General features: G+C 37.6%; 1 protein-coding gene across 3 annotated transcripts in view; it reads left to right on the top strand.

Annotated features, from left to right (window-relative positions):
• Positions 1-10,302: 10,302 nt before the first annotated feature.
• LOC114659473 (acyl-coenzyme A thioesterase 1-like) overlaps positions 10,303-15,447 on the top strand; it is a 56,191-nt gene continuing 51,046 nt past the window's right edge. The window contains exons 1-2 of one of the 3 annotated variants that reach the window (XM_028811987.2): positions 10,303-10,378; positions 13,121-13,330. In XM_028811987.2, the coding sequence (XP_028667820.2) occupies positions 10,321-10,378; positions 13,121-13,330 (268 nt within the window). In that variant the 5' untranslated portion in view covers positions 10,303-10,320. Of the gene's footprint in view, positions 10,379-10,471; positions 12,469-13,120; positions 13,331-15,447 lie in introns of those variants that run through there. The other 2 variants (XM_051923850.1, XM_051923839.1) reach the window with 2 other exon arrangements.

Below are 15,447 nucleotides of genomic sequence, written 5' to 3'. Positions count from 1 at the left end.
TTATTTTTGACAGTAACCTCTCTTTTGAGAAACAAATTAATTCTGTAGTCAAGAGTTGCTTTTTCCGGCTTCGACTTTTAGGTAAGATCAAGCCTTTTTTTTATCTTCTAGGGATCTTGAGAAAGCTACTCATGCTTTTCTCTTTTCTCGCCATGATTACTGCAACTCGCTGTATTCTGGGATTAGCAAATCCTTGATACGCAGGTTACAGTTGGTCCAGAATGCTGCCGTTCACTTTCTGGTTGGGGTAAAAAAGTATGATTTTGTTTCTCCAATATTAGCTCCTTTACACTGGCTGCCTGTCAGTTTTCAAATTGATTTTAAAATCTTGTTGCTAGTTTTTAAATCTTTATATGGGCTTGCTCCTGCCTATTTATCTGAACTGTGTGTTTTACACCAGCCATCTAGAGTGCTTAGATCTTCTGGTCAGTTGTCTCTTGTTGTCCCTCGTACCAAGTGTAAAACTAGGGGGACAGAGCATTTGCAGCTGCTGCTCCTCGGCTGTAGAACTCTTTACCTCATTACATAAATGAGTCGTCTGTCGTCTACAATTGAACTGTTCAAAACAAGACTAAAGACTCGTTTCTATTCACTTGCATTCCGTGACCTTCAGTAATACTGATGGTTTCCTCATTGTGATTATGTAATTTTACTTCTGTTTATTATTTATTTTATTTATGTTCATTTATTTTATTTCTATTTATGTTATTTATGTTAATTGTATGTTTTTTTCTTCTTTTATTGTACAGCACTTTGGCCACAGCATTCCTATGTTGTTTTAAATGTGCTATATAAATAAATTGACATTGACACTGACATTATTAATAAGCTTGTGATCTTCTGCATAGGGAAGATATGGACAGGGACTACAAGGAGAAGAAGATTTTTCTGTCAAGCATGTAATTATGTAAGACTCAACTGATGCACAGTGATCTGCGCTGTTGATGACACTGATAGCTCTACTCTACCACAGATGATTCGAACAATGATGTTAACTTTCTTTGTTTGACAATGGCTTGTTTTGCCAACTGCTAGAGCATATTTTGAACACCACACAGATATTTTCTTTTTCTGATCATGTTGGAAATCTGTGTTACATTCTAGCTAACTTAATGAAGATTTCAAGTACTGTATCATGCCTACTAGTAGAGGCACCAAGACCTCATAAATGTGTGGGATTAAAATTGTCACCTTTGGGCATAATGTTATTTGTATGTCTCTCTATTATAATAAAAAAATCTTGGGAAGAGAGACGAGACGTGATTTTCTCAGAGAGATGCTTTCACATCCCGAGACGAGACTTTGTGGCAAGAGATTTAACCATGCCAGTGGCCTGAAATAAAAGACAAAGAGTAGATGACAAAGTAGAACATCATAAAGAATTCAAAAACATTGGCGTGGTACACATGCAGAGCAGGTTAGAAATAATGGAAGTACGAACATTCGAAAGTCTCAAAAAAATGATAGTAAAGATCGGAATAGCGCACACAAACAGAAATTATTACTTGGTGAAATAACGGAACAACAAAAAGAGATCAAATATATTGTTCGGATTTAAACTTTAAGTCGGAGACTTGTAGATCATCTAATTCATGTTGACATCAGGGAAAAGTAGTGTTTCTTCCCAAAGAAGAGGCGTATCTGTAAGAATTAAAAGTTTTGCTGTTTGGTGAAAGTGAAATCCACATACGTGAGCGGCAGAGACATGAAGTTGCTGGCACGTAGCGCAGGCAGGGGGGTTGGCGAGCGAAGCGAGCAGGGGGCAAATGTAACAGGTGTCTGGTCTCACTTACAGGTAATCTAACTTAGACACCATTAAAATATCCGACTACGCCACACAGTTTTATTAAGAGACTGGGAACTCCTGAAATTTACCAATAATAGCACACAGGTTTCTTTAAATTGGGCGGTGAGTAAACACAATGAAAGACACAACAGTAATTTCAGAAAAAAGCAACAGTAAGTTCTATTACACAAGACAATATAAGGTACATTAAAAAGATAAACGAACATAACAAAACCTAAACATATCAGGAATTAATTTCCTTTTTTTTAAGAGGAAAATACATAGTCCACACTCTAAAAGTCCGTTAAAAACAAGAATTGGAGGATACAACCTTTACTGGTGCAGAGTCCAGTTGGTGCATTGTATTACCCCAACACTTAATTGTTCAACTGTCCACGGATGCACTCTGTTCACTGGACACTCGTTCCCCTACAGAAGTTGTGTCAAATTGTTGAATCCCTGTCAGCGTCTCTTCGTTGTTCCTTTTTCTTCCACTCTGGGCTCCTTGTGTTGCTGGGACCTAGGCACACCTCATTTCTCGTCTGTCAGCTTTGCTTGGTCCTTTCATGCGGATTCCCTCTCTCGCTGAACCCACATCCGGCGTCTCTTTGTGTAGCTGTCTCTTCCTCCCTGGAAGTGTTGCCGTCCTTGTGCCTCACGTCGTGCCAGCCAGGTACTCTTGTCTGCCTACGAGCCCCTGTGCTCTGTCAGAGTGTCTTGGCAGCATTTTCTGTGGACTGTCCTCCCTCCCTTCTGCTGCTCAGGAGTTTAAATCTCCTTCAGTCCCTGCTGTTGTCAGTCCTGGACAATCAGTTTAATCAATGGCACATCTAAATTTCCTGGGTTTAACAATTAATGAAAACACAAGTTAACAAAATGTATTGTTACCAACCATTAATGAGTACAGATCTGCTGATTAGAAACCAATATTGTCAAACATGTTAATTTCAGGTAAATACAGACATCCTCCAAGGCCAGACTTCAAAGCGGTGACTCCTTTGCAAGACAGCAAATACCTACACAAACAACCCTGACACAATCACTAACTGGATTATCCAAGATCCTCCAAGGAAGCAGCAGTTCTTTTATCACACGTGGTATTGTTTGTATACTCAACCAGTCAGACTTCAAAGCAGTGACTCCTTTGCAAGACAGCAAATACCTACACAGACAACCCTGACACAATCAGTAACTGGATTATCCAGGAAATCGAAAAACAAGGTCCCCTTCTGACACAAAGCCCCCTAGTATAATTTACATATTCATACCAATGTAAATGACACATTTTTTTTGCACATCTTGTTTGAATGATTTTTGTTTAGACAAATATAAAACCCACTTGGAAATGTTGAAGACAAATGTTAGAGAGTCAACTTGATGATGCATGCAACATGCAAGCTCACTGCAAGGCACTCCAAATTATATCATAATAATATAATGTTTATAATTTGTATCAGTAGGATTATATAACAGTAAACGAGCAAATTAACGTTTTGTCATTCCTTGAAATTTGTGTAGGCGTACCTGACGCATGTGTTTCCAGTCTCCGAATATACCAGTTAATTTGTCGTCAATGAGATTATTACAAAAATCGTATTTTTGGAAACCTGGACCCCACTCCCGTGGTATGAGGACTGCAGGAGAGCCCAAATATACCAGTGTGCACAAGTATTTTGAATTTTAGCTATGTTAAAAAAAGGAAAATAAAAGTCACAGTCAAACCTGGGTTTCTGTTTGCTTTATGATATGAAGCAGTCAAATAAGTAACAGAGAATATTAAGATACTGTAACTATGTGCTGTTCGTTATCAGGAGGCAGAGAAGTATATTTCAAAAATATGTGTGAGATGTGAAAGTGAACACTTCACTGTGACTTCACAAGCGCAAACATTTATATTGGAGAGCAATTTCGATGGTGTTAATACTGAAAACATTTTTGACAAAAATCTTTAAATGATCTTTTTAAATCAGACAGCCTTGGTGTCATAATCACTCCGAACCCACTAACAGCTGTGTTTGGTGTAGTCCCAGATGGGCTTAAAGTGGAGAAGGACAAACAAACTGTAATTGCCTTTACTACACTACTAGCATGTAGACTTATCGTGCTCAATAGGAAGAATCCCACCCCACCACTTTCAAGTCAGTGGGTAACTGATGTTCTCTACTATTTGAAATTGGAAAAAATCAAATTCTCACTGAAAGAATCTGTTCAAAACTTTTTTTTTTTAAATATGACAGAATCTAATGAATAATATTTTAGTATAAGCTTCCATTTTGGGGAAATGGATACTCTTCCTTTCTTGTTGCTTTTAAAGAGTAACTTTGGTTGTTGGCTCTCCTCTCTTTCTCTTGGGTGGGGATTGAATTTAGCTTTGTTAAGTTTGACTTGATTGAATGGAATATTGTCTGCTTCTAATTAAAATCAATAAAAAAATTCAGTGCTTATATTTAGAGTTTTTGCAGCCTTTCAAAAAAATTGAAGATAGACCCCTGGAAACATAAGTTCTGTTCTGGCTTTAAAGTTCACTCATCCTTAATGGTAGACTTTTTTTTTAATATTAGAGAATTATTTCATTTGACAGCTAAGTGACACATTTTGGTAATGTAATTGCTTAATGTTTATACTTAAAAATATAATTGTGTTTGCAGACACACATCATCATCTAACATTAACCCTTTAACCGCCAACTCCCTAAATATTCCCCAAGCCAGGCGAAATCTGAACAATTTTTGTTTTTTTACTTTTTTACATTTTTTTTACATTTTTTACATTTATTCAAGCAGTATTGACCACTAAATGTTGTGCAAGTTGCCAGTGTATACACGAAATCTATAAATGTAACCTGAATTCTCAGCTAAGCAAAACATCTTGATACCAAACCGTGCCCTTTTCAATGGGTAGATACTGTCGAAACTGTAAGCGGCCCTTCCACGACAATAAACTTTCATCAACTGCAACTGACGGTCCTGGCATGTAGGGCAACTGAAATGCTTCAAATAAATGATCAATCAAAGGACGTAGCTTGAACAAGTGGTCGCGGTTTGGATCTTTCTTATCTGGCTCGTTTCTGTTCTCATTCAAATGAAAGAATTTCAGCAGCAAAGAGAATCGGTTACGTGTCATGACAGCTGCAAAAATAGGTGTTGCATACATAGGATCTGTAGACCAGTACATCTCAATATCTGGTTTTCTGATTATTCCCATCAACATCAAAATCCCAATGAATTTTTTCATTTCGTTTTCATCAGTGTCAAACCAAGCACGAATACGGGAATGTGGAGGTAAATTGGGATTTTTCTCAATAAACTGTGCTGCATACAGATTTGTCTGATGAACAAAATGTCTAATCAAATCAGGTGACACAAACAGCTCATAAAACTGCTCAGCAGTGTAATTGTTTACATCAACAATAAAGCCACACGTTCCCTCAAACGAATGCAGAAAAGGTAGTTCACCACGGGCAGCAGCCCAGCTGAGATGCTGGGGATACACCCACTCAGCGCCGTCATCCGATGCGTCTTCATTCACAATATCATGCAGCGCACGTTGCTGCTCATCACTGTCACTAAAATCTTCTTCAGAACTGCTACAATCATGATCAGAACTGTCCAAAATCGCCTGCAAAGCCTCACTTGAAGTCAGTTTACGTTTTGCCATATTCACAGCTGTTACATGCGAATCACGTCACATGACCGGCCAAAACAACCACAGACTTGTCGAAATACAACGTAGTAATAATACCCACGCCAAACCGTCAGTTATACTACTTGCCAGGCATTCATATAACCACAGGCAAATGTGCCGGATAATTCCGGCAGTAAGGCGTTAGCATTAAAACAGCGGTGCCGGATATATCCGGCAGAGGGCGGTGAAGGGGTTAAGAGATGCCCCCTTCAGTCTTAGCTTTCAAATCCTGGCTGAAGACTCACTACTTCAGTTTAGCATATCCTGACTAGAGCTGCTGATTAACTGTACAAACTGCATCTCTGTTGTTAGTCATTAGCACTAAAACATGAATTTAGCTCAGCACTGACTCAGTTGTGGAGTGGCCAATAGGAGGGGCAGCTTGATGGCCAAGGTCTCCAGGAGGACTCTGAACAAATCCAAATCATATTATGTGATATCATCTAGTGTGGAATTCCGCTCTGTACTTGTAATATTTTTATTGCATTATTACAGTATATTGTATCAAGGATTACTAGTGTTCTGTTCTGTATTTTGTATTGTATTTATCCCATTTTTTTGAGACCCACTGCACACCCAACCTACCTGGAAAAGGGTCCCTCTTTGAACTGCCTTTCTCAAGATTTCTTCCACTTTTTTCCCTACAAGGATTTTTTTGGGAGTTTTTCCTTGTCTTCTTAGAGAGTCAAGGTTGGGAGGGCAGTAGTGTAGTCCAGGGTATACGCAGGTATGCAGCGTATACCCACTTCTTATTAGGTCACCACAGCGTATACCCACTTCTAAATCCCCCTGTTACGAGTATACGCTGCAGTGTAATACAGGGTATACATGGGTATACGGCACTTTTCAGTCCACACGCTGTGACAGTCTACATCCACACTGACACGCTGATACGCATTTATGTGCTGCAGGCATGTCAGTTTTTTCTGCCATTGTTGTCTGTTTTGGTTACATTTTGGGAGAACTAATGATTGGTTAGGGCAAATGGATTACACCAATAAGAGGCAGAGTAGGGTGAGACATGCCGTTCCTTTGCTAAACCGGGAAAAATATCCTTTGCCGCCATCTTCCTGTTGGTCCATTGTTACACACCAAAATATGTCATCACGTGAAAAGTTAATATAACCAAGTTAATAGTGAAAATAAAGTGAACCATACAATCAAAAATTAGCTGTCAGAACAAACGACCTCATGAAGCTACATTATTGCTACTATTCAGCCGCACAGGTAGCCACAGCCCAATGCCCACAGCCTCTCAGTCCCCAACCCCAGTCGGATAGGGTGCTGATGGTGGAGGCGCTAAATCTCCGATCGACGCTGCAAATTCAATGGAAGAACATGTCAACCATGGTGAGTACTTTATAATAGCAAGATTTGTAAATTATGTTAATACAGTGTTTCCACAGCATTAACTAGCAGCTTTTTTATTTAGTTTCGTTTATTTTTTGTTGTTCCAATTTCCTCATGCTGTGGCTAGTGTTAAGTTAGCTTCCCTGACTTTCATTAGCATCAAAGCTGCTAGCTGTCAACAAATTCCGGTTGGTTGCATTTTAAAACGCAGATATTTCAACCTGACTTTCACATCAGTGCTTATTTTTGAATATAGACAGATAAACAGGTGTTGGGGAGAGTTTATAACGTTACACTTACACCGTTTTCCCCGAGCACTAGCCGGTTGTCCAAACGGCCCGGACATTAAAGCATTTCTATCTAGGTACGCTATTCTTCCTGAGAAATGCTGATTTTAAACTTGAAACTGTGTTAGTGTGTTGGTAACAACGATGCATTGCCAAAGTATGAAAAATTACATTACTTGTTATTGCTCTCTGTTGTCATAGTTAATGAATATTCAGAATGGTCAAATCCAAGTATTTTATTTTGAAAATCAGCTGTTTAAATTTTGTAAAAATAAATGTATCTCTGACTGAAAAGGCGTTGGCTTCATGTTAAGTGTATCTACTATTAATGAAATGGGCCTCTGTACCACCAGTAATTTTCTCATACTGCCACTGACATATCATTTTAATTTTATAATTGTGTCACTCTCTGGCCTTCACTATCTGTTGCAGATTAGATATTCTAAGACACTGTTTACAAAAGAATCTACTTTCCCCATGGACTAAGAAAATATATGCATTATTCAGTTGAATCACTCTGTAATCTATGAACCAGACAGATCTGCAAAATCTATATCTCTGGTTTGTTGATCTCATAATGATCCTTGAAGTGAATGAAGTCAGGCAGCAGATGTAAATAGTACTGTCCCTTTCTAGTGGGAACTAAATATGTAAGACTGTCACTATTAATAACGGGGCACTTTTTTGTTTTGCTGTATAGGCCGCTAAAAAATTTGGGGGCTAAATTTACAGTATATCCACTTCTCCAGACACCACTACACCACTGTTGGGGTCCTGTCAAAAGGCAGGGCCTGTTAAAGCCCATTGCGGCACTTCTTGTGTGATTTTGGGCTATTTAAAAATAAACTGCATTGTATTGTATTAGTTGTAACAGGTTCGGAAGGAAGGCATAGCTGGACATAGAAGTGATTTCAGGAACAGTTTACTCTTAACAGTGTAAGAGAAATACACGATTAAAGGATTATGCTGCCACCTATGCTGCCAGATGGTAAGTCTTGTTGGCAGTCACTTGCTATTTGCAGTATGAATAAAGCAGTTCTAAGCTGACTTATGGAAACCGACTCAATGTGGTTGATAAGCACAAACATGGTGTCAGAAATTTGAACTACAAAGATGACAATTTTATGATAATTCTAATACATGTCTAGTGGAAAAACCATTTGAGAAATACTTATATCTAAGTAACCATGTACGCATACACCATACCCCCACCATCAGAGATAAAGATGTCCGGTGACGTGGCTACAAACTGGGAGATTTTCAGAGTGGAATTTCAGGACTTTATTTTAGCCTCAGGAATATAAAAGCACCCTGCAGCGGTACAGGCAGCCACCCTGAGACAAGTAATGGGTAGCAAGTGCCAACACATCTATCAACATAATGTGCACTTGATGGAGGAGACAGCAAAAGAACCCACTGCTATCCTCGAAGGACGTTTGAAGCTGACAAAAATGTCATATTCAAGCGCTTTGTTTTCGGATTCCTCAAGCTCCCTTCATCACCTCCAATTCTTAAAGTCATGAAGGCAGAAACATCCATGGCCATTAGGGAGTATTGGGCTTTCTGCAATAAAATCAGCCTACGGACTACTGTAACAGACCTCTAGCAGGATGGCACTTGAGTTTGCATGTGTGCTTTTTATGCTGATTCCATTTTAAAGAAGCTTCTTTCTCATTTGAGTAATTTACTGAGAAATTACTGCATTTGTTCAATTTTGAACTATAATGTCTTGCACTGTTTTATTATTTGTTCTGTTTGTTTCTGAAGTTACTTAATCTAATTCAGGGTTGCGTAAACTACAGTATTTTCCAGCAGAATCAGGAGCAAGACAGTATTCAGAGTGTCAGCCCTTCATGTATGACTAATTTAGTTATTAAATGTTTGTTTTTCCACCTCATATTTGTTAACTTATAATTCTATGCATCTTTACTTTAAAGTGCTAAAATCTTGATGGTTTCTCTTCATCTTGAAAACAGAAAAAATACAATATACCACTAGCAGAAAGCATCACATGAAAAGATCATTTGTACTGTATGTAAAAATTATTCAGTTAAATTTTGTGTACAGTGTGGATTTATTAAAGGCTTGGTTCAGGGGAATAAGCATCTTCTTTGTCTAATATACACTGTGAAGAAAATTACATTGTTTGCAGAAGTTGTTTAATTCGCTGTTCTCTCTGTTTCTTACATGCAGATAAGACAGCATTTAGTATACTGTACTGGCACCCTACAATCCTTTACTGTATCACTGCCTGTTTGTTTCAACTATTGGAGTGGTATGTGACCTACTGCACGTTTCAGAACAATTTGCTGATGCCAAATCTTTTTGGTGCCAAAATAATAAACCTGAGGGAATAAAAACCCAGCAGACTGGTTTAATTTGTTTTCATTTCCATATTAACACAGAGTTTGTTGCAGTAGGGTTGTCATGGTACTTTCTGTTGCAGTTGTGGAACATGCCTTGGTTCAAGCAGGCTACTCACATGCGAGAGTTTTTTTAATCACCCAATAAAATTCACATGATATAAAAATTACTTAACTGAAACACTTATATGAATATGTAAACAAAAATATTACAGCACAAAAACTATAACATTAAGGCCTGCTTAAACATAGTTATGGAAAGCTAAATTCATTTTTTATAGATTCTGTATCTCAAAATGAATTTCAGATCTCTTAAAATGCAGATTACCCTTGTAGATATCTGAAACTTGTTTCAAGATCTCTTAGAAAATATTCTTATACATTTGAAGATCTATTTTTAAAATATCTTAAACACATTTCCAAATAGGAATTTTGAAGTATCTGTCAATGTTAGTTTGGCCCAGAGCTGGCACAATGACATGGTGGTTAGTGCTACTATCTACAACTTCAAGAGCCTAGGTCTGACTCTGCCTGTGTGCAGTTGCTATGCCCCGTGTACACATAAGCTTTTCTATAGGCACTCTTGTTTTTTTACCAACATGTCTGTCGTGATGCAGTCAGGCTTCTTTCCTTGCCTTGTGTGTAGTTTCATTTTTATGGGTTATTTTTGTTGGTTTTAAATAATATTTTTTTCATGATTGCATGTTATTTCTATTAATTTTGCTTTGTTATTTGGTGTTTGTATTCTGCGGCTTTAAATGTGCTGCCATTTTTTGTGCTTTATGGGTGGAGCCTCATGAGGCCGGACCACCCTGTGATCACTGATGCTGGCTCTTCCTTCTGCCTTTATATGCCTTCAGAAAAGAGAGAGACTCAGCAGAATATTCAGTTTGTATTTGGAATTAAATGTGAGTATTGTTTTTTCTTGTTTTGCCCAGGTTTCTTTAATTTTTGTGCTACTGTTTATTGGATTCTACTTGTGGATTGAACATTGGAATTTATTCTCCTTAGATTACCTTTTAGACAACTCATTTTTCCCCTTTTCAGCAATTTTGTCGTATTTTTTATTTTTGTTAATAAATAGTCTTGATGGGCGGCACGGTGGCGCAGTGGGTAGCGCTGCTGCCTCGCAGTTGGGAGACCTGGGGACCCGGGTTTGCTTCCCGGGTCCTCCTTGCGTGGAGTTTGCATGTTCTCCCCGTGTCTGCGTGGGTTTCCTCCGGGTGCTCTGGTTTCCTCCCACAGTCCAAAGACATGCAGGTTATGTGGATTGGCGATTCTACATTGGCCCTAGTGTGTGCTTGGTGTGTGGGTGTGTTTGTGTGTGTCCTGCGGTGGGTTGGCACCCTGCCCGGAATTGGTTCCTGCCTTGTGCCCTGTGTTGACTGGGATTGGCTCCAGCAGACCCCCGTGACCCTGTGTTCGGATTCAGCGGGTTGGAAAATGGATGAATGGAAATAGTCTTGATTTAAAGAGACACTTTGTTTGACTTGCCTGTACAAGCCACAATTTGACTGTTCTCTCCCTTGTGCAACATTTTTATATATTATGGGACTTTCTTTGGTTTTTGAACTTTTAAAGCCAGCCCACACACACTTTTTGGGGCCAGCTTTGGCCACAGTGAGCAGGTAGCAGTTAGGGTCTGGCTCTTTTCAGGTATTCCTTTCATGGGCAGGTTATCGAAGGTCCTGACTTCCTTTATGGCTGCTTTTTGGAGACCTTAACCCATCTTAGTCATGTGTGAGACTCTGTCTTATAACAATACCAAAGCCGTGCATGTTTGGTTAATAGATGAGTGAGTTAGTTTGTATGTGTGCCCTGCTATGGACTGATATCCAATCCAGGGTTGGTTTCTACCTTGCTTTTGATTCTGCTCTGGATTACATGAGTTGAAGGATGGATGGATGTAGGTTACAGCTTGTCAATTAGATTGTAGATTGTTTTTTTTTTTGCTGTTAAGCAGAATGTGCATGATGAAATGCCTCATGAATGTGTCACAGGACATTTGTATAATATATTCTTTTGCCATAGAGTGAAGGGCTGTTTCAGAATGCATCTACAAAAGGAAAAAAGTAGGTAAAGTTTATTCCCATGCTGAAACAAAATAGTAAAGAATGTTAGAGACACAACATCAAGTCTGTGTAGCTTTCATCAGATGTACCAAACGTTATACACACAATTAAGAGCACAGTATTAGTAAAGAAGAATGAACTCTCCAGTTTGTGAAAAAGTACATAGAATAAACAAGAACTGATAGAGTTCAGAAATTAAATTAATAGAGTTTTAGAACAGCACAGTTATTTGACAAAGGTAACATAATTTGCATATGTAAATTACATATGAATGTTTTATTTGTATGTACTGAATAGTTAAATTAGTGATTAATACTAAATATGTAGCTGTTTCAATATATACATCCATAAGTCCACTTTCCTATCCTTTCTCCTACAATGTGTCTATCAGTCAGGTTTACTATAAAAAATCACAAAAAAAATCAGTATTGGTTTCTTCACCTTGTAATAAAAAATAAAACTTGTCAGTTATATTTTCCTCTCATTTGTTGTTTTTTTGCTCCAGTTTAATTACACGTTCATCTGAGCAGTGAACTCAAGGTTATGAAACAGTGGAAATAACCTGCCAAGAGGTGTTTGCCTATGCTAACAGTATGTAATTACAAAGCAGAAAAATGGACTTTTAGAACAGCAGGGGTATCAAGGGAAATATACATGTCTGTGTATTTTAGGGCAGTCTTTGGAGAATTTCATTTTTATAGTGTGTGTATAGTGTGTCTCATCAGTGAAAATCCGACCCAAAAATTAATTAACTTGAATAGTCTTGTCCAGAAATTGTTGGATCAGTGATCTTCCTAACATTTTGCCATCCCCGGCTGTTGTTGGCAGTTATGGAGGAGGAGAACATTGGCATGATTTCGGATGATTATTAAGGTAACAGCTGGCATTGAAAATATAACCTTTATTTTGGACAACAGCAATAAGGAGTAAGTTATTCAAGACGTCTTTGCATGTTGTTGGCATCTGAAACATCCTTTCTTAAATAGGCCTCAGGGATTTACTTCAAATCAAAAATCTAAATCAAATTTAATGTAATGGTAAGCGAATGTGCTAATCTCAAAGCTGCATTGGTGATCATCTTGCAAAATATCCTCACTGGTATGATTTTCTTACTTCCTTTTTTAATTTGCTCCTACAATTCACAGATATTATATCACTCTAAATTGTTCTACATTGAGTGAATGCTTGTTTCTGTGGGTATGCAAATACAACTGTGCTTGTTGCTGTTGGGGGTCACTAGCCTATTTGGGAAAGCAGATTTAAAAAAATGAATGAGTAAATTTGTTGTTTGGCATTCATAAGGTGTGCACAGTTAAACAGTTTTGTCTCACTGAGAAACGAGTAAAATGCTATCCCAAATTCACCCCTCTTCTGAAATGGTAGTAGTGCAGCCTTAATAAACTTCTAATAATTTACATGCTTTAATGGGAACTTGAGGTGTTTATGTTAAAAAATTGGAGAGTAGAATAGGACATTTTTGGTAAACCTTGCATTACCATAAGCAGAGGATCACAAACATGGTATTGTTTTGAAACACACAAAGTTCTGATTGGCATTTTTCTCTTTTCTATGTTGCAGATCAATTGCCAGAAATGGAGACTAGCACTATATGTCCCAAAATGACAGTTACACCAACTCGAGGTCTAGTGGATGAAAATATTGTCATAGTTATTTCAGGACTGTCTCCAAAGCAAGCAATCACCATACGATCTCTACTTAATTCCGAAGACAAAGACTTCTGGCATGCATATGGTCATTATGTCAGTGATGATAACGGAGTGGTAAATGGTACAAGCACATTTTATTTTTTCCCCCAAATAATAAATAAACTAAAATTGATTTAGTTATAGAAGTGTACTTGGAAAATTTGAATTAGGTTTTCTTGTTACACTCACTTACTACTTAGTAATTCTTTGGCTAACAACTTTGTATTTGGACAATTTTCTCTTATTCTTACAGTGTGACTCTGGTAATGGTATATACCCAATTAGATATGGAGTAAATATGGGAAAAATGTACTTTACTGAAGGATGCTAGACAGTGTTAAATTTGACACTGGTTTCTAGTAGTGCTGCTTCAAAGCTCCAGAGCCCAGTGTGAGAAAACATGCCAAGCCGCTGTCATGCCAAAAATGTGTATGTTATGTCAGTCAGTCATTTTCTAACCCACTTAGTCCTGAATAGGGGCATGGAGGTCTGCTGGAGCCTTTCCCAGCCATCACAGGGCACAAGGCAGGAAGAAACAAATAGCCCTGTTTATGTGAAGTGTACACTTTTCCATTCCAGAATTAGTTGTTCTTGGTGTTGTTAGGTTTAGTAGGTCTGATTAATTGATTTTGCAGAATGTAGTTATCAGTTTATTAAATTAATTTTTAATGCTTCAATTTCACAAATAGTCATAGCATTATTATTGTATGCCCTATGATTGTCTGGTACCCTTTCTAAGATTGATCCCCTGTCTTGCAACCAATGCTGGGATAGGCTCCTGCCTACTAAGGCCCTGAATTGGATTAAGTGTGTTACAATTTTTTAACATTTTAAGTTAAAATGTGTACAACATGAGGAAAGGCCAATTAAGAAGAAACAACAGTGTAATCCACATTGCAGGCAACCTCCCATCCCACTCAATCCCACAAATAACCCAATTTTCAGCTAAAATAAAAATAAACTGATGAATGGATTAAGGGAGTGGGAACACTAGAGAAATAGTAAACTAACCACACCATTCAAGAAAGTTAGAAGAATGACAAGGATAATATCAGTCAAGCTTATATATAAAAAGTTTTAACTGGATGACAAGGGGGCCAGATTTATAAAGCTTACATATGCACAAAAAAGAGGTCTGAATAGGCTACTTTCCACAAAAAAGTCGGGATTTACAAAGGAAACTGAAGTGAAAACTTGCATATATTTACTCTGACCCGTGCGTACACAACATTTCAGAGAAAGTGGGGAAAGATGACACCCTTGATGAAGTAGGGAAATACAGTCAAAACAGATAAATAATGACTCCTGTATAATAATTCATATTTCATAATAGATAGATAGATAGATAGATAGATAGATAGATAGATAGATAGATAGATATTATCTATCTATCTATCTATCTATCTATCTATCTATCTATCTATCTATCTATCTATCTATCTATCTATCTATCTATCTATCTATCTATCTATCTATCTAATAGATAATAACTGATGTGACAAGTAGTTTAAACCTCAAAGTGATGAATGTGGATGTATTTGTTTGACTTTTAAGGGACCAATGCTACTTATTTGCACTGAAGAGCTTTAATTTTATGTCACTTTACTGTATATCAACTAACTGTTGTCACTTCTCATGGTTAGAAAACAATGCAATCTTTTGTTGTTAGCAATTGCATTAAGTAAAAATACAGGTGTGATTCACTCCCTGCATACATAAAGCTTTAAATAGCACACCCCATAGCCCATTCATAGCCTAATGGTTAGGCACAGCATGGCCTGTTTGACATTGCTTGGAGACTGTGCAAGTGGTCATATAAGAAGTGAGTGAGCTTTTAAAGATTAGCAATGTTTTTGCCTTTTGCCTCACTTTTCGCATTGTCTTACCTTAAAGGTAAATCTGTTCATAACATATGTATGAGGTTAATTAGAATGCTCCATAAAGGGTGGTCTCAAGGCGTATTCACATATTTGCAAGATGACTGTGATTTAAAAAGGGTAAATTGCATTCAAATGTGTGCATGCAAGGTGTTGTAAATCCTATTTGTTGCTGTATGCACTTTCCTGTTTTATGCTGTACATGCTTTTTCATGCTTGCATCCATGAAAAGTTTTATAAATGAGATTTCAGGTCTCTATGGATTTAAATGATGCCCAGTTAATTCTTAATGAGGATAGTTCAAGGTCAATTAAATTAAAGA

Source organism: Erpetoichthys calabaricus, chromosome 1 (genome assembly GCF_900747795.2).
Source record: "Erpetoichthys calabaricus chromosome 1, fErpCal1.3, whole genome shotgun sequence".
NCBI classification, from domain to species: Eukaryota; Metazoa; Chordata; class Cladistia; order Polypteriformes; family Polypteridae; genus Erpetoichthys; species Erpetoichthys calabaricus.
The sequence above is the reverse complement of the archived record's forward strand: the minus strand, read 5'-3'. Positions and strand labels throughout refer to the sequence as shown.